This window comes from Pelobates fuscus, chromosome 3, assembly GCF_036172605.1.
Source record: "Pelobates fuscus isolate aPelFus1 chromosome 3, aPelFus1.pri, whole genome shotgun sequence".
NCBI classification, from domain to species: Eukaryota; Metazoa; Chordata; class Amphibia; order Anura; family Pelobatidae; genus Pelobates; species Pelobates fuscus.
This window is the reverse complement of record NC_086319.1, coordinates 243,368,578-243,393,456: the sequence shown is the minus strand read 5'-3', so window position 1 is coordinate 243,393,456 and position 24,879 is coordinate 243,368,578. Positions and strand designations below refer to the sequence as shown.

Below are 24,879 nucleotides of genomic sequence, written 5' to 3'. Positions count from 1 at the left end.
CACGCCTAAGGATGCCCCTCAAACTACACTGCGTCTCCATTAATGCAAAAGGCCTAAACAATCCAAAAAAACGACATTCCCTACTACGTTGGGCTCACGCACAGCACGCAGATGTCCTATTAATCCAAGAAACTCACTTCACCCCCCACAAACACTTTCCCCTCAAAAACAAACACTACAACCGAACCTTCCTGGCCAACTCACCAGAAGCAAAAACCAAAGGAATAGCAATAGTACTCAAAACTTCCTGCCCCCTCTCAGACATACAAGCCTTCCCCGACAAGCAAGGCAGATACCTAAGGATCACGGGCAAAATCGGCCCTACAACCTACAACATCTCCTCCTTGTATGCCCCCACATCTCCAGATCCAGCGTTCTGGCCCTCGTTCTCAGCACATATAGCGATGCACAAAGCCACATTCACCATCATAGGAGGAGACTGCAATGCAGCCCACACACCAGCCTTAGACCGGACCACCAAACACCCGAGCGGATCGAGACCCTCCCCCAATGATACACTCTTCTCACATTTTCTAAACACGAACAACCTCCTTGACGTATGGAGAGCCCAACACCCCTCGGACCGTAACTACACATTCTACTCCCACCCCCACCACACCTACTCCCGCATAGATTATTTCCTAATCTCCCCAGGCCTCACACCTCGAATCACGCAAACTTCTATAGGCAATATCACATGGTCAGATCATGCGGACATCTCACTAACACTCACAATCCCTCATATGACCAGACCTTGGACATGGAAACTAAACCCACAACTCCTCCATGATAAACAAATAATTGCAACTCTCGCCAAAGAAATCACGGAATACTTCACCCTTAACGACCAGTCGGTCTCATCCCCGATCACGTTATGGGCAGCACATAAACCCGTCATAAGAGGAAAACTAATAGCCATAGCAACAGCACGCAAAAAACAATACAACCAACAATTAATGGACACCCTGGCCGTATTAGACCACCTAGAAACACAACACAAACAAGACCCAAACCCCTCCTGCCTCGAGCAACTTACAGCAATTAGAGCCCTACTCAAGAGTCTCTCCCTAACAGCCACTACCAAAGCACTGGCTTGGACGAAACAAAAATATTATGAGAAAGGAAACAAGGCAGACTCCATGCTAGCCAAAAGACTCAGGACTCTCACAGAGACGAAACGAATCACTAAAATACGCACCCCCGACGGAACACTCACTGACATCCCACACAAGATAGGCGAAACCTTTCAGAAATACTTCACAACCCTTCACAACCACTCCCCGGACCCCCCCTCTGGTCTCATCCTCTCCCAGACAGACACCTTCCTCCAAAGGCTCTCCCTGCCATCCCTTACCGATGAAGCTAGAACCTACATAGCAGCAGACATCACGCCGGAAGAACTACTAGCAGCAATCAAGACCCTAAAACCTAATAAAAGCCCAGGCCCAGATGGCCTAACGGCCCTATACTACAAAACCTTTGGAGACATCCTTATCCCCAAGCTCTGCAAGGTTTTTAACGCTATGCTCAAGGGAGACCCTTTACCCCAAGATATGACGCAAGCGAACATAACCCTGATACCTAAACCAGGCAAACCACACGACGAACCAGGACACTTTCGCCCCATCTCCCTTCTGAACCAAGACCTAAAACTACTGACTAAAGTAATGACAAACAGACTGAACCCCCTCCTAAACAAACTGATCAACCCAGATCAGGTCGGCTTCATACCGCTGAGACAAGCACAAGATAACACAAGACGAATCATAGACCTGATCTGGTTAGCCAACCACAGACATATCCCAACAGCAATACTTTCCCTGGATGCGGAGAAAGCATTCGACCGCCTCTTGTGGCCCTACCTATACAAGGTGCTGAATAAGTACGGATTCCCACCTGAACTAGTCCGTTTCCTACAAGCCATGTACCACAACCCAACAGCACAATTATTAATACCAAATATATCCCCCCCCTTCCCCATCCTAAACGGCACCCGTCAAGGATGCCCACTTTCCCCCCTACTGTTCGCCCTATCCCTTGAACCTCTCCTAGAAACCATTAGACACAACCAGCAAATAGAAGGACTACACGTAAGAGACTAAACATTCACTATTGCGGCATACGCAGACAACGTCCTTCTGACATTGACCAACCCTTGCTCATCCCTATCCGCACTACTATCGACACTACAAACGTACTCCAAAATCTCGGGTTATCAACTTAATGCCACCAAATCAGAACTCCTACCACTCAACCTTGCGGACGACACACTCCAAACCCTAAAAAGCAAATTCCCCTTCCGCATCTGCTCAACGGCAATCACCTACTTAGGGATACAACTTACCAACGACACCACCACTCTATACACCACTAACTACTCCCCACTCTTCCGCAAAGCGCACGCGAACCTCCAACGCTGGAAACCCATGAACATCTCATGGTTAGGAAGAATAACCTCTATAAAAATGAACCTCTTACCCAAATTCCTCTACGCGTTCCAAGCACTACCCATCCCATGTAAAAAGACAGACCTCAAACATCTACAAACAGCAATAGACCACTTTATATGGAATGGACGGAAACCTAGGATCCGCCGATCCACCTTGTATGTCCCCACATCATCGGGCGGCCTAGGCCTTCCCAACCTTACACACTACCTACATGCAGCACACTTGACACAAATACAGCACTGGCACCTCCCACCAACCCACAAATGATGGGTAGACCTCGAACACCTAATCTTTGGACGCGACCACCCTTCCCAATATATGTGGCTCTCAAGACAGTACAGACCGATACCACCCCCCACTTCCCCAGCGATCACCTACTCGCTAGACCTCTGGGACCGCCTCAGCGAAAAATTCGACCTATCCGCTGGCATATCACCCCTCACTCCAATATTGCGCAACAAAATGTTCCCACCAGGCCTAACACCACAACACTACGCCCACTTTGAAGAAAGAGATATCAGCAGAATAGGACACCTCTACCCCGACGGCAAACTCTTACAATTCACAGACATACCCAACTCCGATACCCTGCCAACTTTCGATCACTTTCGATTCCTACAACTCCGCAGCTTCGCAACTACAGACGAAATCAGACTAGCCGCCACATCAACCCTCACCGAATTCGAAAAGAAAAGCCTTCACTCACCATCCCGAAAAAGCCAAATATCGGACCTGTACCTAACACTAACAACCCATCACTCACAAGTAACACTACCATACATCTCAGCATGGGAAAAAGATCTAGGCCCCCTAGAAGACCCCACAGACAGGGCCGACATATGGGCGGCCACCAAATCGATCACGATCTGCGTCACCCACAAAGAGCAGGCCTATAAAATGCTTTTCAGGTGGTATCTCACACCCCAACGCTTGATGGCCATGAAACGATCCCCAACAAACCTCTGCTGGAAAATGTGCGGAGGCACTGGCACCTTCCTCCACTGCTGGTGGACCTGCCCCAAGCTCATCCCCCTATGGAAATCCGTCACAAACCTCTTAACGAAAATCCTTAGCAGACCAATACCCCTAGACCCGTGGGCACTCCTACTATCCAAACCCATAGACCCCTTCACCCGCAACGAAAACAAACTAATAGCCAGAATATCCTTAGCCATTTGTAGAGCAATAGCAGAAACCTGGCTAACCCCCCACATACCATCCCACAAGCGAATCCTCCACAAAATAACAGACAGCATAGACATGGACAGACTAACGGCACTAATACATGACTCCCCGAAATCCTTCCACAAAATTTGGGACCCATGGCTTGAGAACCCTATCCCCATACCATGGTGAACCCTTCATCAATACACCCACACCGACAAACCCCAGCACGTGCAACAACAACGACCACCACGTAACCCACCACCCACTCAACACATCCAACGGGGTCCGGGAGAGACCCCAGGAGGGCAGCAACGATCCCCCACTCCCCACCACCCACACACCATACCCCCCCCTCCCAACTCATCAACGGCAAACAACCAACGACACTGAACCATCACTTAACCCCCCCAGGCACAAAGACTCCGCCGCTACTATCACAACCAACAACCACTGAACAAGCACAACCAACTGCTCACACGACCCGGAAAACATCACCTTAACCAGGCCTAACCTCTCAGGCAACGACCTACCCAATCGCATCCATAACAAAAGAACGACCCGAGAGGCCTCCTTCACGACTGGCTCGCAACTCAAGAGCACAACCCTAAGAATCACTCTAACACACGAATGTGCCAAACCCACACTCAACCGAACCATTGTAATACCATATTGTTGTAACCCTACCCCTAACCTTACTTTTTTCTCTTGGAAAAATGAAAAATAAAGAAACTTAAAAAAAAATGAAGGGACTGACAGGTAAGTCTCTACAATTACCTGTCACAGCACTCTGATTGGTTGGCTTGAAATCCACCCAATCAGAGTGCCTTGTGTCATTTTACACAGCGTGGGAAAGTTCTTTGGAATTTTCCCACGCTGTGTAATTTGACTCATAACAACACTCTGATTGGTGGATTGAAAGTAACCAATCAGAGAGTTATCAGTCAAATTACACAGCGTGGGAAAATTCAAGAGAACTGAAAAAATAAGATTTTAGAAGAAAATGGTAATTTTTTTTACAGGTACTTAGTTAATGATCCCACCTCATTATTTTTAGGGTGAGGGGGGTAGGTAGGGGTTATTTTTTTTGGGAGGGGGGTGACTAGGTGTTTGGGGACCCCTAGTCACCTGGGGGGGGGGTTAAATTATTATTTAGGGTCCCCACCCGCCCTCAGGGGTGGGGGCCAAGGTGGAGGACATTAGGTAGCCCCCTTTATTGGTATTTAGGGCCCCTACCCACCGCTCAGGGGTTGGGGCCAGAGGGAGGACATTAGGTAGCCCCCTTTTTCTAATTTAGGGCCCCCACCCACCGCTCAGGGGTGGGGGCCAGGGGGAGGACATCAGGCCCCCCCTTTTTTGTATTTAGGGCCCCCCACCCACCACTCAGGGGTGGTGGCCAGGGGGGGAGGACATAATAGGCCCCTACCCTTATTCTAATTTAGGGCCCCCACCCGTCGCTCAGGGGTGGGGGCCAGGGGGAGGACAATAGGTCCCCCCCTTATTGGTATTTAGGGCCCCCACCCGCCACTCTGGGGTGGGGGCCGGGGGGAAGACAATAGGTCCCCCCCATTTTTTACTTTAGGGCCCCCACACCCGCCGCTCAGGGGTGGGGGCCGGGTGGGGAGGACAATAGGGCACCCATCTGCCGTTCAGGGGTGGGGGCCGGGGGGAGGACAATAAGTAGGGGCACAATTTACTAATACTAAGTAATTTTTACTTAGTATTAGTAAATTTGGTTGAAAGACTAATTTAGGTCTTTCAGACTTTTGGTAGATAACTCCCTAATACCGTGGGAATTAGGCAGTTATCTACTAAGCGGCTGCAAGAGAAGTTCCGAAATGTCGAACCGAACCGAACTTTTCCCCCATGCACATGCCTAGTACCGGGTAGTGTAGTCTACCATGGTAATATGTACTTCTTGCCTGAGGCGCTGGGCTTACTGAGGGAGCCTTTCAAGTCCACCGCTACTCGGTGGAAAGGTTCTTCAAATATGGGGAACGGGTGTAACTTGGCCTTGGGACTGTCCCCCCTTTTCCCTATTTCTTTGGCAGACATTACAGGTACTGCAGTAATTCTGCAGATTCTATGTGATTCCTGGTCAAAAGAATGTCTGGGTTAACCGATCTTTTGTCTTCCAGATACCCATTTGTCCTGCTAGGGCAATGTTATGGCTAAGCTTAAGCAGCTCTGCCCGGTATTTGCAGGGAACTATCAGCTGTCTTTTAGCTACTTGCACTGCTCTGCTCCCTGTTCCCACAGTAAACCGGTAAAATAGCCCCTTTTCCCACTGAAACCTTTCCTGCTCTATATCTCCTTGGGAGGACTTTGACTGTTTCCTATACCCCTGCCCTCTGTTCTCCTTCAAACCCTTGGGGGGGTACCCCAGTATGGAGTGGGATTCTCTGCTAGGGTCATGACATAGGGTCCTACCTGAGGGTCCTCAAAGTGCATCAGTTCTCTCCTGCTGGCTTGATGTCTCGTGGTCATGGGTAGGGTTTCCTCAGGGCATGGATCGGTGAAATGCGAAGTCAGGAAGCCCAAGTCGTTCCCAAACAGTACTACGGCTGGGAGGTCTCGCACAATACTGACCTCCAAGTTTTTGGCCCCTGAATCCCAGTTGAGATGAACTCAGGTGGTTGGGAGTCTGTGGTTGGTGTCTCCTGCCACCCTCACTGCTCCTGTTTGGCTGGTACGGGTTTGGGGGTTGACCTTGTGTGGTTGCACTAGTGTTAAGGTCGCTCGCTACAGTGTTTTTAAGTCCCCTTGCCTCTTGACCGTCTACTGATACCCACTGCTGATGGTGTTCCCGGTTATCGTCTACAGCTTGGATAGGATTCACTGTTCCTCTGGGCAACTTGGCACTGGATGAAAATCTTCCTGGTAACAGTGGGCTGTGGCCCGAATCGGCGGAGGTGGTGTGCGTTCCCAGCTGCCTCTACTACAGTTTGGGCAATTGTTCTTAAAATGCCTGGTTGGTTGCACCCATTGCACAAGGGCCCAGTCCGTCGGAAGGGTCCTGGTGTGGGTGCAGGAGTGAAGGGAGCGAGTCTGGATGGTGGCAGGGTGCTTTGTGCCGGATAGGATGGCCTGGGTTGCTCTGCTGAGTTCTACCTTCTTTTCATATTGGTACTTGTCCTCTAACTTTGCTGCTTCCTCTATGGTTCCAGGCTTACGGCCCCTCACCAAGTCCCGGATCTCTGTTGGTGTATGATCAAATAACCTTTCCAGCAGCAACATTTGTAGTCCAAGGTGGTTGCCTGGCATCCCTGCATCCGGAAAAGCACACTCGGCAAAAGGATCTCTTATTATTTTTCCTTAACCCCCGAAATTCTCTCCTATATGCCTCGGGCATCACAGCGTATCGAGTCAATAAGATGTCTTTTACCCGCTCATAGTAGTGTACTGAGTCGGATATTGCCTGGTAAGCTTCAGCTGCTCAGCCGAACAATCTGCTGCTCAGGATGGCTGCCCACTTATCTCTGTCTTCCAGGGCACACTTTCTTTGAAAGTCCTGCAAAAAGGCATATATATCCATCTCCCCATCTACAAAATGTTTTAAATGCAGCATAGTTCACCTTTCTTCATTGCCCTCCATTACTGGATCCTGATAGCGATTCTGTATCTCCTTGCTACATGTCAGTTCTGGTCTGCCGTGCCATTTGTGCTACTGTGGCTTGCTTCATGATTTATACAATCAACCCAAGTGGGGGGTTGGGACCCAGCAATCAGAACCGCCATCTCACGTCCCTCTGGAACTCTGTGTCTTCCACGCTTACTGTCGCTGCATTACTGGCTAGTTTGGCTATGTTTGCTGATATATATATGGAGCCTTCCCTTTTATGGCAGTTATTAAGGCTATTTTGTCCGTCAGGGCTTGGCAACGCAGGATTACGTCGCGCGGGGCTGACTTGGGTGCCCGTTGCGGCTTGGCTATGCGGTATATGCCATCAAATATAAAGTGTTTTGCCTGCCTGTTGTGGATGAGGGAGGCCACCAGGCACCTGATAAAGTGGGGCAGTTCCTCCAGCGGCACCGACTCCGATATCCCCCTGATCTTGAAATTTTTCCTCCTACCCCGGTCATCTAGGATGTTTACTTGCCTGCAGCTGGGCTACTGTAAGCTGTAAGCTGGGCGCAAGTCTTTAGTTTCTTGTTCAGTGGCCTGAGTACGGGCCGACACCGCCTGCACTTCTGCCGCTAGCCCTTTTAGATCTGCTTGCCACATCATTTGTAAGTTACCTTCGAGTCCCACCAGCATGGCCTGGATGTCCTGTTTTGTCGCTGTGGTCAATCCATCTGTCGCTTGCAGTTTTGCATTGCCTGTGATGGACGTAGCTGTGCTGAGTACTGAGTCCCCATCTTCAGACCTTTCTGGTGAGGCCTCTGCATTGGCCCGGGTCTGTGCGGGTGGAGGGGTTTGCAGCATGCTGCTTACGTCCCTGTGTGGCGTGGGAACACTTGTGGCCGATTTGTGAGACATCCATCCCATTGCTTCCGATGTGTGGGAGTCTGCCTCTGTGAGCTGCGAGCTCCGGTCAAGCCACGCTGTCAGCTCCCTGGTGAGGTACTGGTCACGTGTGCGGTAGGCCCCCGTTCCCTTTGTGCGGCTTTTCGTGCCCTTTTTTTAAAAAAAAAAAAGGCATCTGTGGGTTCAGCAGGATGTCAGGGGATCGTGTCAGTCGTTGGTTATAGTCGATGGGCTGCGGGTGTGCAGTTATTTCCTATGTTTTGCACTGGCCGTGTGGAGCTCTGGCAAATGGCGTCTGCTCCGTTTCGTTGTTGGCTCCGCCCCCCCGTCTGTCTCTGATTTGCCATATGTCTAGATTCCCTCTTAGATAGGGGGTCCTTTGATATGTTAATGGCCATTAGCCTTGTGTTCCAGTATCATATCCAAAAGAAACATTATTTACCCACCGCTTAATAATTAAGCCTAATTTTTATTATATTTAGAATGGGACAAGCACAATCTTCTAATCAAGCCCAAACATGACTTGCCTAACAACCATAGGAGAAGGGATTGTGATGTCCGCTATATTGGGTCACAAGAGTGTGACATATCTATGGAATGGAAAAATGGTAAATTCATAGATGCAATTAATATTTCTGTGACAGGTACATAAGAGGAGATAGAACCAAATGTTTCCATTTGGATTGATGTTGGTCTGGAACACAAGGGGGTGGTCACTTATACTTACTATAGATACACCTTATCTCCACCTATGGGCGAGGCTTGGTAATCCACAGGGTATTTTTCTAATGATACTTAAGTGTGTATTGAACTTGCTTGGGTGCCAGAATCTAATTCTAAGTGAGTCACTACCTTTCTTACCAGACACCCCCATGGCAGAAGTTTCACTTTGAAAACTTGAGTAAGTGATAAGGACTTCTGTTATTGTATCCTTTTTGTGTTTATCTGTTGTTGGTGTAACTAATTTGATTGTCATCTATAATTTTTGTATGCACTGTGACTATTTTTTTTGCTCATAATAAATATTCCTTTATTAAGTTCTGCCTTTGTCTAGTAAAGAATCACATTAGCTGCAGAGACTAATTAGTGTTTTGCAATTGCTTAAATATTGTGCCAAGTTGTATTCGGTGGGTTTTTATTATTAAGTTACCTGAGGGACCAAGACACCTCATTAATAAATTGTCTTGGTGGTGGCGGCGTTAAAATAGTAATATCTGTGAGTAATAAGTGAGTGTAGTGTAAAGTAGGATTTTATCATTATTTACGGTCTAATGCAGACAAATAGTGAATTTAACCCTTTCACCACCACCACCACCACCACCACCACAATGACACGATGCACACTCGAAGTAGGATGCATTCGTGACACCTTGTACTTAGTATAGTATGTTCGTTCTCTTCTGAACTCCTAGAGGGTTATGTGATTATAGCCTGTTCACATAGTACGTTCCTACATACTCGCCTGAGCACCAAAAGTGTCCAAATAGCGCTCAGATCCCACGTATATAGCTGAATCGCCACTGGTGTAAAGTTTTAACTGACTGCACATGGTGTCTGCCCAAAATTGTTCCAGAAGAAACGTGGCAGCGGTCGGTCACTTTCAGGAGTCCCAAAACGAATAAAATACTGTACGGATCCCCTGGCTCATAGGTAGCGATTGTTCGTCTAGCTTGTGCGTACCTTTTAATCGAATAGCGCTCTCCAGGCTTGTTGGGAATAGAAGCAAGCGGCGGTACGTTATCGGTGTTTGCAAGTTAGTGTCCGGCTTGGAGTTCCCGATACTCAGCGACCAAGTACTGCTGCCTCCGTTAGGGAGACAAGATGAGCACTTAACTTTGTGGTTACTGAAGATGAGTCAGGGGCTGGTCTGCGTTCAATAGATCCAACCAACAGGGGAGAGGGGAATCACAGGGTTTTCCAGGGTAGTTTGTCACAGTATGCTCATACCCTATTCAGTTTTATAATGGCAGATGAATCTAATGCCCATTTGGGATTAGTATGTACTCTCTAATTTTCCTATCCCTCTTCTAGTTGTTGATCTTGTGTACTTGCTTATTGCTTTATAAAATCAAATTTAAATACTAATCTGCAATTAATTCAAATACAAGTATCCCCACCGAAATATTTAAGGGATAACCGGTCATGCCCCAAACAAATTTATTAGATTGAGCATAATATTCCATCTATACATTGTGCGAGCAGATGTGTAGATTGAGAGAAAAAAAAAACTAAAAAAAAAATTTTTTTCTCCCAGCTGTCATTCAGTGCCTTGGCACACCAAGACATTGACTGACAAAGGAGAAAAAAAAAAAAATCTCCCATAGGATATCCCTCGGCTCTCCACCAATAGCAATGCTATAATAACTCCTTAGCTTGTGCTTCTAGTGCTGGTTTGGATGTATAGCAAAAAAGTGAAGTCACTTCATTCTGACAGCAGCTACATAGCTAGTGTGCAGACATCGCTGACGAGATTTGCCCTGCTAATGGATGCATCCCAAGAAAGTCAAACCAAATTAGAGTCCACGCAGTGCAGAGGACGGCCCGAAGATGGGTGTTACATGAAGAGTAACACCCACAAAGCGGTGTTGGAACAGAGGAAAAAGTATGTATGTATATTTCTGCACTGAATACACCATGTATCTTTATGCTCTAAAGTACTCAATGTATATGATAGCAATTAAAAGGTGAATATTTTCATATATTTCTCTTATTTCTATAATATTTCCTCCATTTGTAATAGACCACTCCAGACAGTTGACTTTCTCTTTAACCCCTTAAGGGCCAAACTTCTGGAATAAAAGGGAATCATGACATGTCACGTGTCCTTAAAGGGGTTAAACAGAGGTTTCCTACCATCAAACTTCTACCTTGCATGGCTCTACACCACTCACATGTCCAAAATATTATTATTGCCATTTATATAGCGCCAACAGATTCCGTAGCGCTTTACAATATTACGAGAGGGGATTTAACTATAAATAGGACAATTACAAATAAACTTACGGGAACAATAGGTTGAAGAGGACCCTGCTCAATCGAGCTTACATTCTATAGGAGGTGGGGTGTAAAACACATTAGGACAGGAATTTGCAGTCAAATAAGGTGGGATGCCCTTTAGGAGAGGGCAAGAGACAGGTATGTGAGGTAGGGGTAGGAGGCCATAAGCTTTCCTAAAGAGATGGGTTTTAAGGCACTTCTTAAAAGATGCAAGACTAGGGGAGAGTCTGATGGCGGTAGGCAGGCTATTCCATAGGAAGGGAGCCGCCCGCGAGAAGTTCTGCAAGCGTGAGTTGGCCGTACGGGTGCGGACAATGGACAGGAGGTGGTCACGGGCAGAGCGGAGAGACCGAGAAGGGACATACCTATGGATCTGTGAGGAGATATAAGAGGGGCTAGAGTTGTTCAGTGCTTTATAGGTGTGAATTAGTACCTTGAATTGACTCCTATAGCATACAGGAAGCCAATGTAAGGACTGGCAGAGGGGTGAGAGAAACGACTAGAGAGGAAAATCAGTCTAGCAGCAGCGTTCATTTATGGACTGTAGGGGTGCAGTACGGCTTCTGGGAAGACCAACCAGGAGAGGGTTACAATAATCCATGCGGGAAATTACTAGAGCATGGACAAGCTCCTTGGTAGTATCTGGTGCAAGAAAGGGGCGGATGCGGGCTATGTTTTTAAGATAGAATCTGCAGGATTTGGCAACATGCTGGATGTGAGGCTCAAAGGTGAGACCAGAGTCAAGTATGAAGCCAAGACAGCTTGCAAGGATGGACTGATGGGGGTAGCACAAACTTGAAGGGAGAGCGAAAGGGGAGGATCAGTATTAGGGGGAGGAAAGACAAGGAGCTCAGTTTTAGAGAGATTGAGTTTCAGAAAGCGGGAGGACATCCAGTCAGAGATGGAAGAATGGCAAGCAGTGACACGTTTCAGGACGGCAGAGGAGGAGAGATATAACTGGGTGTCATCAGTGTACAGGTGGTAGCGGAATCCAAAAGAGGTAATAAGTTTGCCAAAGGACAGAGCCTTGGGGGACTCCAACCGAGACAGGACGAGGGGAGGAGGTATCATTAGAAAAAGAGACACTGAGCGTTGGGAGAAATAAGACGAAAACCACGAGAGGATATATATATATAAAAAAAACAAAAAAAACAAAAAAAAAAAAACGTATTTGGTCATAGAAAGATTTACTGAAAATGTGATGTTATCTGCTGCCAGTGGAGGCGGCTCTGTTAAATGGTTTCTCTTAGCTCCATGGAGAAAAACTATTTCCAAAAAGCTGTAACATGTTTGCAGGTATGGTGTAAATTCAAAACATTCTAGCCAAATATTAGTGCACCTGGTTACTTTCTTAAAATAGGATACGCTGATAAATTAAAGAAAATCATTTTTTGCTGAGAAATCATTACACTATCAATATATGCAGTATTATATGACGGGACAATGATGTTCGCACTGCTGTACACCTTTTATTCTAGAATATTTCATGTATTCAGACAGTATGGTAATATGTATGCAATAGGTTTGCTGTAACACATGCTTTGTATGAAAAAATCTTTTACAGTTTATGGATGACAGAGGTGTGCGGCAGAAGAGAAAAAATTCAAAATAAAAAGAGTCAGTTGTCCAGGACGGCCACATACACATATATACACACACAATAAGAAATTCTAAAGGCTCTTGTCATAATGTAGGTTCATATCAGCATCCATGTGAGGTGTAAACCAGTGTGTAAGAGGAGTGCTGTAATTTGCAATGAAGACTGACAGACTGTAGATGATGTTCAAACGCACATGTGCAACAACAAGCCTTCAAATCTATTTAACAAAACACAACCACAAATTGAAACAAAGCACGGCACGGATTTCCACAATTTGGCTTTACTTTGCAGTACAGAAATCATGTTAAACCCTATTAAGCAACACTTTAGAGGGTAGGGCTCTGTCAAATCAATACTGCACTTCCCGTTTGGTCCTTTTAAGTTGTGAGGAGATTACATAAACATATACAATTCTTGCCTGCTTAATACTTGCGTTTGTGAATTTGATTAAAACAAAAAATGTAAAGAGCCCAACCATTAGCAGCTGGTATTAATATTTTAAAATGTTAGAACTCAAAGTGTGAGATTCTATGTTGGGGGGATGAGGGGGTGTTTTGGACACAAACTACACAGAAAGGAGAAAGTTCATGAAGAGATGCTGCCCAAAATATAGTGCCTTGTGAAATATGATTGCCTAGTAAATAGATTTCTTGCAATTTGTCACAAAAACAATCCTTCATTATACAGCATATTCAAGTGACTGCCAAAGGAGAGAAAAAAAAAAAAAAAAAAACGAAAATGTTTTAGTTATTTATTTCACTCGATAGTAAACATTTTGGGTAAATCTGAACTATTTCTATGCTATATGAAATCTAAATGTAGCCAGGAACGTAAAACTTGATTTCTGGACAGCAGCCTCAAAAAAAAAAAAAAAAAAAAAAAAATCAGGGCAAAAAGGGAGAATTTACCAGTGCAATGCTCATGAATTTCAAAAGGTTTTTACAAAAAGCAGGTGTTACATTATTCAGTTTCATACAGTGTTCCTAAATTCTTGAAATACATGTTTGTAGCCAATTCAGAATTTTTCCTAGTTAAGTTAATCTTCACTGGTCTTCCCCAAAGATGTCACTTTTCTTGCGTTTCATCTCATCAAAGTCAAATTCTGACCCAGTCATTCTCTTGTAGATATCCTTTATGTCGTTACAGGTAGTTTCAAAATGGGTTGTAGGATCATATGTGCGTGAAATAAAGATCTATGGTACAGAGAAAATGTAAAGCATGTCATTACTAAATGATGTCACAGCATAAATTACTAAAACTATGCATGGACTTCGTTTAGCATGGCCTTCATGTATCTAAAGTTAAATGTAGAATACAATCACTTCATTCTCTAGTGACACAGCTTTCCTGCTCTGCAGATCTCACAGGAATATTTACAACTGTAGACCAAACAAATAAATATTCTTTACTAAAGGGACATTCTAATCAACACATGCAAACCATCTAATTGCAGTAATTCTGGTGTAAAGAAGCAGTGTTTGAAATTCCTGAAATTTTGTAAAACCATTTTCCACAAATTTGACCAGTCACCACACCAAAAAAATAAAAATTGATGTCGGCAGGGGAGGGAGGAGCAGAGCCAGAAATAAGTATCAGAAGTGGGGGGTAGGGGGGGATGAAGGTGTGCTCTGTAAAAGAGCTATAGTGCCAGGAAGGAGGTAGTGCGTGCCTGCTACTTCTGTTAGCTCAGGGGAGCCAACGGACACAGGAAGGAATCATCCCGGTCTGTGTAATTGACTCCTAGAAATCAGCACTTTTATAAACTGATACTCCACACAGATTTCATAATCAAATCTCAATTCCTCGTTATGTGGCAATTCGGTTGCATTAAAAAGGCCAGCATATTTTCAGTTCACACTTACAAGTACTCTTTAGGACAATGAGGAAGTGAAATTAATCATTAGGTTACATGGTAAGTTGGAGGTCTTTTGTTTTTGAGCATTCTTGGGGGCTTTCTGGCAGAAAATAAAATAAAAATACAAACAAAGCAGGTGTGCATCACTCAAGAATTTCAGAATGTAATGGTTTCCTTTTAACCATTCTCTTATACTATGAAATTAAAACAAAGATAGCAGTTTGATACGGACCTGGCTTTCAGTTCCCAAATCAGTAGGTCCATATATGTCACTAATGCTAACAAACCTAGAAAGAAAAGATATACTTGATCAGAATTAGTGTTTTACCAACATAATTTTTCTGAAATAAAGCATTTTCTTTTTTTTTTGTTTTATGGACACAAACTACAGCTAATGCTTTGAGTCACAAAGAAGCCAGACATAAAATAAAGTCACTGGCAATTACCTCTGGAATTAATGCAATTCAACCAAAACAGTGAAAATCTAATTTACAGAACACAAGATAAAAATATTAGTAATATAGGTCATTTTTATTAATTTAAAGCAGAAGATTGTCATTTTATAATTTAACAGCATTGGCATAGATATCAAACAAGGACACTCCCATTCCAAAGAAAGTAAATACTTACTTCTGTTCAATGGGTTCAAGCAGTTCCAGAGCAGGCCTGATTTCTTTCTCAGGATCATTCGTTTCAACAGTAGTGCTTACTATAGCAATGTATTTTCCTTGTGCAGCCACATTATGTGCATATGAGATCATGCACACATAGATATCTTAAATAAAAAGAGAAAGGAAAATAAACAAAACTATACTATCAATGTAAACAAAAAATAAAGAGACTGCAAAACGTAAGAAAGCCACCTGGGTCCATTTAAAATAATTAAGTTGGCCTTAAAGGACCACTCTAGGCACCAAGACCACTTCAGCTTAATGAGGTGGTCTGGGTGCCAGGTCCTTCTAGGGTTAACCCATTTTTTCATAAACATAGCAGTTTCAGAGAAACTGCTATGTTTATGAATGGGTTAAGCCTTCCCCCTATGTCCTCTAGTGGCTGTCTCATTGACAGCCGCTAGAGGCGCTTGCTTGATTCTCACTGTGAAAATCACAGTGAGAGCACGCAAGCGTCCATAGGAAAGCATTATGAATGCTTTCCTATGTGACCGGCTGAATGCGCGCGCAGCTCTTGCCGCGCGTGCGCATTCATCCGACGGGGAGGAGAAGAGGAGGATCGGAGGAGGAGAGCAGGAGGAGATCTCTCCGCCCAGCGCTGGAAAAAGGTAAGTTTTTACCCCTTTCCAGAGCCGGGCGGGAGGGGGTCCCTGAGGGTGGGGGCACCCTCAGGGCACTCTAGTGCCAGGAAAACGAGTATGTTTTCCTGGCACTAGAGTGGTCCTTTAAATATGCAGAAAAACATTTGCTATAATGTTCTCTCTTTCAAATAAAACTTATTCCAGTGGAGAAAACCTAGCACAACTTTTTCATCCGAAACCAAAAATGAAGGCAGTAGGGAATTTGATAGTCAAACTAAATAACAGACAAATGGCACCGTACAATGGGTGGACTAACAGACGCGTATTTATAACCAGACAAGTTAGAAACAGGAACAGAGGGATTGAGGGTCCTGCTCAATGAACTTACATGCTAGAGGGAGTGAGACAAAAAGGTAAGAGTAGGGTAGAAAAGCAAGTTTCTGGGATAGTATTCTATAAAGAGTGCTCCAGATATGCTGCACAATTTTTTAAAAAATTTTAATTTTGTATTTTTGCAGTGCAGAAGGTTACACGCAGGCTTGAGGTGCCCCAACGGCAATTCCACAAGCTAATCAACAGAAACAGTGGGACACCTTAGATAACATGCACAATTTTGTAATTAATAGCACATACAAGAATGATTAATTCACATAGGAGTAGCATGAAATGTCATAGAAGAACATTGCTCGTTTTAGTATGATGAAACAAGATGAGATGTGCCAGAGACTGAGTGAATGCACAAAACTACACAGTCTGTACATACTGGCATTGAGAGGAATTCGTAAGACCACTGGGTTGAGAGATAAAACATAGGAGAGGTAACACAAGGCAAATAAAAGAAAATATAACACAGAAGGCAAACAAGTGCGACCCCGCTTTTAGCATTAGAAACAGGAGCTAGTCACGTTGCAGCATATCACCCTATGCCACAGATAGTCCAGGGTTGCTAGTACTGGTCCTCTTCAGGACTGTCCTGCCTTCCCTCCGTCCAAGTGCTGTGCAGATTTTGCAAGTTGACACTCTACAAATCGCGAAGTAGGCCATCCAGCTGTTGTCTCCCGTACCTGCAGCTCCGGGTCTGAAGGGAGCCTAGTGCCCTGTGTCCATAGATGCGCTAAATCTGGTGCCCGCAAGGTTCCTTAGGCTTGGTTGCCCCCTAAGGTGTATGGATGGCAGCCTGGTTGACTTTCCAGGCGAGCCCCCGGCCCAGGAGAGGAACGGGAAGCTGGTGCAGTTGTGTTGGTCAGTGGAGTAACTGGATGGGTGAGTATGCACAGAGCCTCTGACTCGGTGGGAGGGCAAGGAGTCGCTTCAGTGACTTGGTGCAGTGATTCTGCCAGTGCTGCAGAGATTGGGGGCAGGGGAGGTGCTGTGGAAGCAGCGTCAAACTGCTGAACAGAGTGCTTCAGATTTGGCCTCAAACAGCTCTCTCCACTCTCTCGCTAGACCCTGTTGGAACATGCGGGTGCAGATGCACAGTGGCCATCTTCGCTCCACCACGCAGTCGTCAACTCTGCAGTGTTGCACTCAAGGTCAGTGGGGACTGGATAACCGTTGCTGGTCCAAAGAGGGGAGGGGGTAACGGGGCTACCACAAGCTGAGATGCGGTGCAGTCCCTGGGCCAGGAGATCTGCCGCTTCTGCTGGTTTTCAGGATGGTCAGTTCAGCAGGCCGCAGGGCCGGGCGTGTTACAGACGCAATACAGGCACGATCTGGGCAACCTTAGTGAATGTGTCCATCTTCTGCCAGTTCCTGGCTCCTTTGAGCAGGATTGAGTGCTCGAAAAGCAGGATTGTGTGTTTCAAAAGCAAGAATTTAGATCAAATCAGCAGGAGCTAGTGTGAGATATGTCGAAGCATCTTGGCTGTCAGGCCCCGCCCCACATCGCTGCATAATTTAACCAACCTTTATTTATAAAAAATAAAATTTGAGTCGCAAGCCAGGATGATTACTTGTTAAAAATAAAAAAGGTCAATTTACAAGCTTGCTGTGTGACTGGAACACCCATGGATTTATCTGGGTCAGTATGGAGGCCACATTTTACAGTCAAAAATTTTTATATTGGGGATCAGTGCAGTTTAAAACAGAAAAAAATCCCTGCCAACTGACAGACACGTTAGAATGGATGTAATAAAGATCGCCAAATGGAAGTAAATGGCAAAGCCAATTTGCAATGGGGAAAAAACAAAACATTAATAATGTAATATAAAAAGCAGAAAAGTTAAATATTAACATTCAACCAAATCGACATTTCAATAATGGAGCTAAAGCAAACTAAATACACAATAGTATTTCAGCAAAGGAGAACCATTTGAGTACATTTTTTTTTTCTTAATAGGTTGTGCGAAATCATGGCATGCACAACCTGTTAGAATAATAATTCTGCTGGTTTCTTTTGTCAATCTTTTTTTAGACATGATGGTTAACATCACACATACAGAGAAGTTATAACAAGCATTCACATGTGTATACAGCTTAGCACGGAGATGAACAGGAGTACTACAAGGTTAATAAGCGCAAGAGAATAAACTCCTAGGCAAGTACCTCATTTATAAATTACAAAGAAAACATGCTAGTTACACCTGGCTATGCAGTACAAGATTAGTGGAGAACCAAAAGCATGGTATTGGTTTATTGGACAGAAGAAAAAAATACAAAACAAACACATAAAGACCACTGTGTAACATGCTATATTAGGTAACAGGCTGAAAATTACCACTGGAACTGCGCACCATATCAAAGTGCTCAAAGCAATGTGAGATGGAATAAACATAACAAAAGAAAGGTAAAAGACAACAGGCGAAAAGCAAATAAAAATGTAAGAACAAAAGATGGCGTCCACAAAGAGCATGATAACTCCTAAACAGTAGGTCTTTATATAGCGAGGATTTCCCAATCATTAGATTATAGAAATCGTGGAGCATCTGGAATATGCAATAGGGTGACAGATGGCAGCTGCATAACAGGATAGAGATAGGGCATAGCTGCCGCCCAAGATGAAGTATAGGCCAGCATCTCTGGGCCATAGACTTGGGGGACTCTCAGAGTCCCTCTGGTGCAGGGGAGAGAAGGAGGTTCCGATGTTTGTCGCTTTCGGCTGACTGTCCCCCGCTGGGGTGGATGATGCTTTGGGGAAATACCCACAGTGACCTTAAGCCAAGGTGGGCAAAGAATTAAAAATGAAAGGTGCTGACCCCAGTGCGGTACCTAGAGAGGGGGCCCCCTTGCTTCAGGTGCATACTCCAATGATCACCCTACAGAGGCAAGCGTGGTGCTTCAGCTGTACGCACCTCCAAGGCTGCCCAGAAACTTAAAAAAAAAATTGCTTTCAGAATCCCTCAGTTGAGTTGCCTGAAGCGGTGTCATGCCTTCCCTGGTCAAAGAAGAGAGGGCTTCCGCCATCTTTGTGAGTGCGCCTGTTGGCAGGAGCCAGTAGGAGCTGGTGTCGGAGGTAGGTAAATTTAGGCAGAACAGCCTAGTTGGGACCAGGATTACCACCACATTTTACTAGGCCTAATAGTTTCTCCAAAGAGATCTACTGGCTGGCACTGTGTGGTACCGATCCAGAGCACCAGTCAGGTACAGGTGACAGGTAGGGCTGTTTTAGTGACCGATGAGAGTACTGGTAGTCGGAAAAATTGCAGATTGAGTCATCAAGATCAGGCGCTCTAATAAGAGGCGTCTGGCAATTATGAATACAATATTATGAATTCTAATACATTGCAAAATGCCTTACAAGCGAAGCAATCCAGCAACACACTTGGACAGGCTATGTGATTGAGGTGAAAACAATTTTTTTTATAAAATATATATATTTTATATAGGGAACTATATTGGATCAGGACTCTCCAAACTGTCCACCCTAATGGGTTGAATGAGAAGTATTCACTGTCTGCTTTTCTATGACATACTTTTCCTGAATATGCTCACCCTGACACTGTCTGTTGTGGGAGGTTGGTGCCCATCCTATGGGTTGTGGCACCATCTCTATTACTCAGCATGTGGTGACAGAGGTTACTGTGAGGGTCCGCTACATCGTATAAGATCATTATGATACCTTAGGCTTTATGTCCATGGGACCTTTGCCATGGAAGTGGGGGAGCCTTGGGCTATCCGGGCTCTCCACTTTGGCGCCTGGGACAACAACTGTTTTCATGATTGATATTTATCTTTCTTAGTATTTTTGTGCACCTGCTTACCCTGCGGAGGTAGAGTGGGGATGGCGATGCCCACCCTGGGGGATAGGCATACACCCTAACTCCCCTGCATACTAGGGTATGTACCGCTTCCCTGGCATTTCTGTATATAATACTGTGTGTTAGATAGCATTTACCTGCAACCTGGACATGCTTACCTTCCCTGTTTCATAGGAGGGTGTTGATGGCAAGCGTACATATTTCGTATGTACTCTGAATAGTCCCCTTTATGTTTTATAGGTGTTTATTCCAGCAGTTATTTTGTTCATCTTGCCTATACGGTGAGTCAGCAGCATGGTAGACTGTGCCCACCCAGGGGGATAGGCACTCACCCATTATACCTGACTCGTTGTTCTACACTTGGGAGTTATCCCTGATTTTGTAAGTGGCTCTCTCCCTTAGTAGTGTACTGCAATAGGTTTATGTAAACACTTAGGTGTGTTGTTTGGTGAAAGCCGATGCTATCTATTTCGCGGTAATATTCAAAGGCAGTGCTGATGACATGTTCTTTCTATGCCCATTCATGATAATTATGTTTTCTTTGTTATCATTCAGTTGGCTTTCTATTCCCCTCTGTTTTGATTTAGATGCCTGTTTCGTGTTTTGTTTATTATCACATGGTCTTACATGCTCTGCCTGCACATTTGGGCTTCAATGTATATATCTTATCAAAGACTGTAGGTGTGCTACCCTTTCGCCAGTGCAGAGGATTGGTCAGATTGTTTGGGGTATACCCGTTAGACACATTACGCTTAAAGTCCTTCCAACAATGTTGATGCTTGTTTTTAGTTGCTATGGGGACACATTGGTCGCATAGCAACACCCTCCCAATGAGGCTGCATCCCGGCCGATCACGTGACGTGGTAATGACGCCGACGCCACGTGATGACGTCACGTACGCACACGTGACCAACGGCAGAACCCGCGCGTTTTTCGGACCGGACAGACAGGGAGTGGGAGTTAATTGCTTGTTCTCTTATTTGTACTGTATGTATTAGTCCTGATGAAAGTCTGTGTATAGCAGACTGAAACGTCGATTTTTTATTCTGTAAGCTATTAAAAGTTAAATCTTAAATTGGAGTCCTGAGAGTGCTATCATCTCTACAAATATATAAATATATATATATATAAATATATACATACACACACACACACCGAAAAAACGAGTGCACTCGAAAGGACTTAGTAGAAAAACTCTTCAATTTATTCACATGATATCACTGGCACGTATGTGAATAAATTGAAGAGTTTTTCTACTAAGTCCTTTCGAGTGCACTCGTTTTTTCGGTATACTTCCAGACGGCTGAGGTAGCTTGTTTTCACCTCAATCACATAGCCTGTCCAAGTGTGTTGCTGGATTGCTTCGTGTGTATGTGTGTATGTGTGTATATATATAATAAAAAATAAAAAAACACAACCACCACCACACAACAAAAACACTTCATATCTTGGCCGAGAGCAAGAACACATGATCAATGTGCGCATTTGGCTTTTAAAAGAACCTTTGTTCTGGCTCAGGGTTAAGAAAGCAATCATAGTAAGATTGGTATTAGGAATGTAGCAGTAAGATAATTCTCGACAGCTTAGAGCCTACATCTATACCATGGTCAACTAGCAGTGTAAGGAATAGTGTATATAAAATTTTATGTCACCTCAATGACTGTTTGAATATCACTAAGGAGTTGTAGTGGAATTAACAGGCACGTCTATCACATACTTTGTTAGTATTATGTTTTCTTCGGTCATTTTCAAAGTATAGCTCCCAATAAGGCCGGTTTACTACAATCAGTTTTCACACTTTCTTTTAAGAGATCCTCACATAACTGGAGTTACATTTGTCTTTATTTTATAAACTGTGTGCAAAATAGAATATGAAACCAATAAAATTTTAAAATTGAGAAACTCACCAGATTTCCGGTTGACCTGATTTTGAGGGATGATGATCTGGCAGGAGTTAGCATCATTTGTGTTCTTTATTGGGTGACTCAAAATGCAGATTACACGTACAACTTGACCCACTTTAGTGACAAGATTTGGAACATAACTAGGGTCACATATAAGTTGTTTGCAACGAGCAACCTATATATGAAAAAAAAAAAAAAAAAGGAAAATATTATGAAAGGTTTCTTAATAGTTTATGGTTAACGTAAAATTTAACATGCATTTCATTGTACATAGATCCACATATTTTCTTAATATGTGTATTTATAGTGGTTTACTAGTGGCAATAGTGATTTAATTAATAAAATTATTTATTGTATCACTCAGCAATTTGTAAAATTTTTGGGGGGTTTATTTTGACAATTATTCAGTGTCTCCCCAAAGAAAAACTTTATTTGCTTACACATGTGGTACTATAAATAGATGAGGCCTTAACAGAAAATAAATATATTCTTAAAAAAAAATAAAAAAATAAAAAAAATATGTTTTTAGGCTGAAACTGCATCAAACTTATTTCTATAAAGTAAACAAAATCAAATATAGAAATATCATTTTGACTGTCCGTTCTGGCCATTTCCCAAAGATATTTTTTTTTTAAAAGAAGTATTCATAATTGCACAGGACTGCATTTGGATTCAATTACATTCCAAATTAAAAATATATAAGAGACTGTCTCGTGATGAATTCCAAGGCTGACAAAAAACACAAAAAAAAAAAAGCAGAGCTATCTCAGTCACCTTTTGTCAATGCCACCAGCTGTGACAAAAGTCACAATCTCATGCATTGAACAAATTATAGGAAGGATCCCCCAATGAATAAGCAAAGATTACAAGTTAGTTACTTTAAGAAGTTATATATATATCTAACTCTACAAAATATAAAATAACAGCTTGGTAGAGCAGTGGTAACTTCACTGCCTTTGAACTGGAACAGATTCGTCTCACTTCCTCAATTCCAACGCTCTCCTTGACCCTCTTCAATCTGGCTTCCGCCCCCTCCACTCTACGGAGCCTGCTCTTATCAAAGTTACCAACAACCTAATCGCAGCTAAATCCAAAGGCCACTACTCCATATTCTTCTTGACCCCTCTGCTGTCTTCGACACCGTTGATAATGCTCTTCTTCAAACTCTTCAATCACTGTCTCTGTGACTCTGTCCTCTCATGGTTTTCCTCCTATCTCAGCCAACGCTCATCCAGTGTCTCCTTTCCTAATGATGCCTCCTCCCCTCATCCTGTTTTGGTTTAAGTCCCCCAAGGTTCTGTACTTGGTCCCCTTCTATTTTCTCTTTATACGGTGTCTCTTAGCAAACTTATTACCTTATTTGGATTCCACTACCACCTGTACGCTGATGACACCCAGATATATCTCTCCTTCCTGAACCTCTCCCCTGCAACGTGTCACTGCTCGCCTTTCTTCCATCTCTGACTGGATGTCCTCCCGCTTTCTGAAACTCAATCTCTCTAAAACTGAGCTCCTTGTCTTTCCTCCTCTTTCACTCTCCCTTCAAGTTAGTAGTATCCACATTAGTTCATCCTTGCAAGTGTGCTGTCTTGGTGTTCTTGATTCCGGCCTCAACTTGGAGCCTCACATACAGCATGTCGTCAAGTCCTGTAGATTCCATCTTAAAAACAGCATGCATCCGCCCCTTTCTTACACAAGATGCGACTAAGGAGCTTGTCCATGCTCTAGTAATTTCCCACATGGATTATTGTAACCCTCTCCTAATTGGTCTTCCTAAAAACCGTATTGCCCCGCTACAGTCTGTAATGAATGCTGCCGCCAGACTGATTTTCCTCTCTAGTCGTTCCTCTCACACCTCACCCCTCTGTCAGTCCTTACATTGTCTTCTTGTATCCTATAGGAGTCAATTCAAAGTGCTAACCCATACCTATAAAGCATTGACTAATTCCCTTTCTATAATTGTAAAGATTTGCGGAATAGGCTTGCACTATATAAATGCGAATATAACATTTCCATAAAGTTATGCAATGCATTTAAGAGGCTTATACTGCAGTGTAAGACCTTTGTTTTTAGAAGAAATGACCATGTCAGTTTCCTTTTTATTAATGGCATAGAACTAGGAATTTCTCACGGCCACTATTAAAGTGCATAGGATAGGTGTACAGGTGCTAAGCGTTCTAAAGAGGAAGTTCTAAAGCTTCTACGAGATGCTTACCTCTCCTTCTGATTTCACACCAACAATTTTGCAGTTTTCCATCACCAATTCCTCTATTGGTTTGTTTAACATATAGGTACCACCATAAATAGCACTCAGTCTGTAAAACAAATAGGTCTCGAATGATATATTAAAAAAAAAAAAAAAAAAAATCTTTCAAAGAGGTAAAATTATATATGTTACATATCAATTATTTAATCCTTTGATGGTAGTAATAGTTTCTTTATACTGCACCCAATAAAGCTGGTTTATAGCTCAGCGGAAACTAATCTGAGAAGAACTAAATCAGATACTATAAATTACATCTTTAATTTAGGGTTTACACAGTTCTTTTACTTGTAACAGAACTGTTGGGATCAGACGCATAAGAGCCGCTTTCTTAGGCATATTATAAACACACACAGAATTGTGACAATTACTATAACCATGTCATGTAAACACCAGGTATTGTATGTATGTCTGTTTTAGAGAGATTACAGCCTCTTTGATAATGCAGACTGACTATACGCAGTGATGCATCTTTATCATTTCAGCAGGCCTACAGTTCAAGTAGCTACAAAAACAAGACTATCTTCTCCCTACTAATACCGACATACCAGGAAGGAAGTTTGAAATTGTATCACACAAAAATTGATTTAAATCAACTACTGCACTTTACAAAGGTAGAATCAAGCACATTTAGTTTTTACACTTAGAGCAGCATTTCAAAGATGAAGAAAAGCGATTTCTAGAACTCCAACAGTTCACTGAATTAACCACCCAGAGGGGACATGCATTA

At 43.7% G+C, this 24,879-nt stretch overlaps 1 protein-coding gene across 1 annotated transcript in view; it reads right to left on the bottom strand.

Annotated features, from left to right (window-relative positions):
- Nucleotides 1-12,941: 12,941 nt before the first annotated feature.
- The window catches only part of GDI2 (GDP dissociation inhibitor 2), a 38,061-nt gene continuing 26,123 nt past the window's right edge, over nucleotides 12,942-24,879 (bottom strand). Inside the window, exons 7-11 of the mRNA XM_063448289.1 lie at nucleotides 24,102-24,201; nucleotides 21,890-22,061; nucleotides 15,165-15,309; nucleotides 14,767-14,821; nucleotides 12,942-13,872 (exon numbers count right to left, since the gene is read on the bottom strand). Of these exons, the coding sequence (XP_063304359.1) occupies nucleotides 13,723-13,872; nucleotides 14,767-14,821; nucleotides 15,165-15,309; nucleotides 21,890-22,061; nucleotides 24,102-24,201 (622 nt within the window). The 3' untranslated portion in view covers nucleotides 12,942-13,722. The remainder of the gene's footprint in view (nucleotides 13,873-14,766; nucleotides 14,822-15,164; nucleotides 15,310-21,889; nucleotides 22,062-24,101; nucleotides 24,202-24,879) is intronic.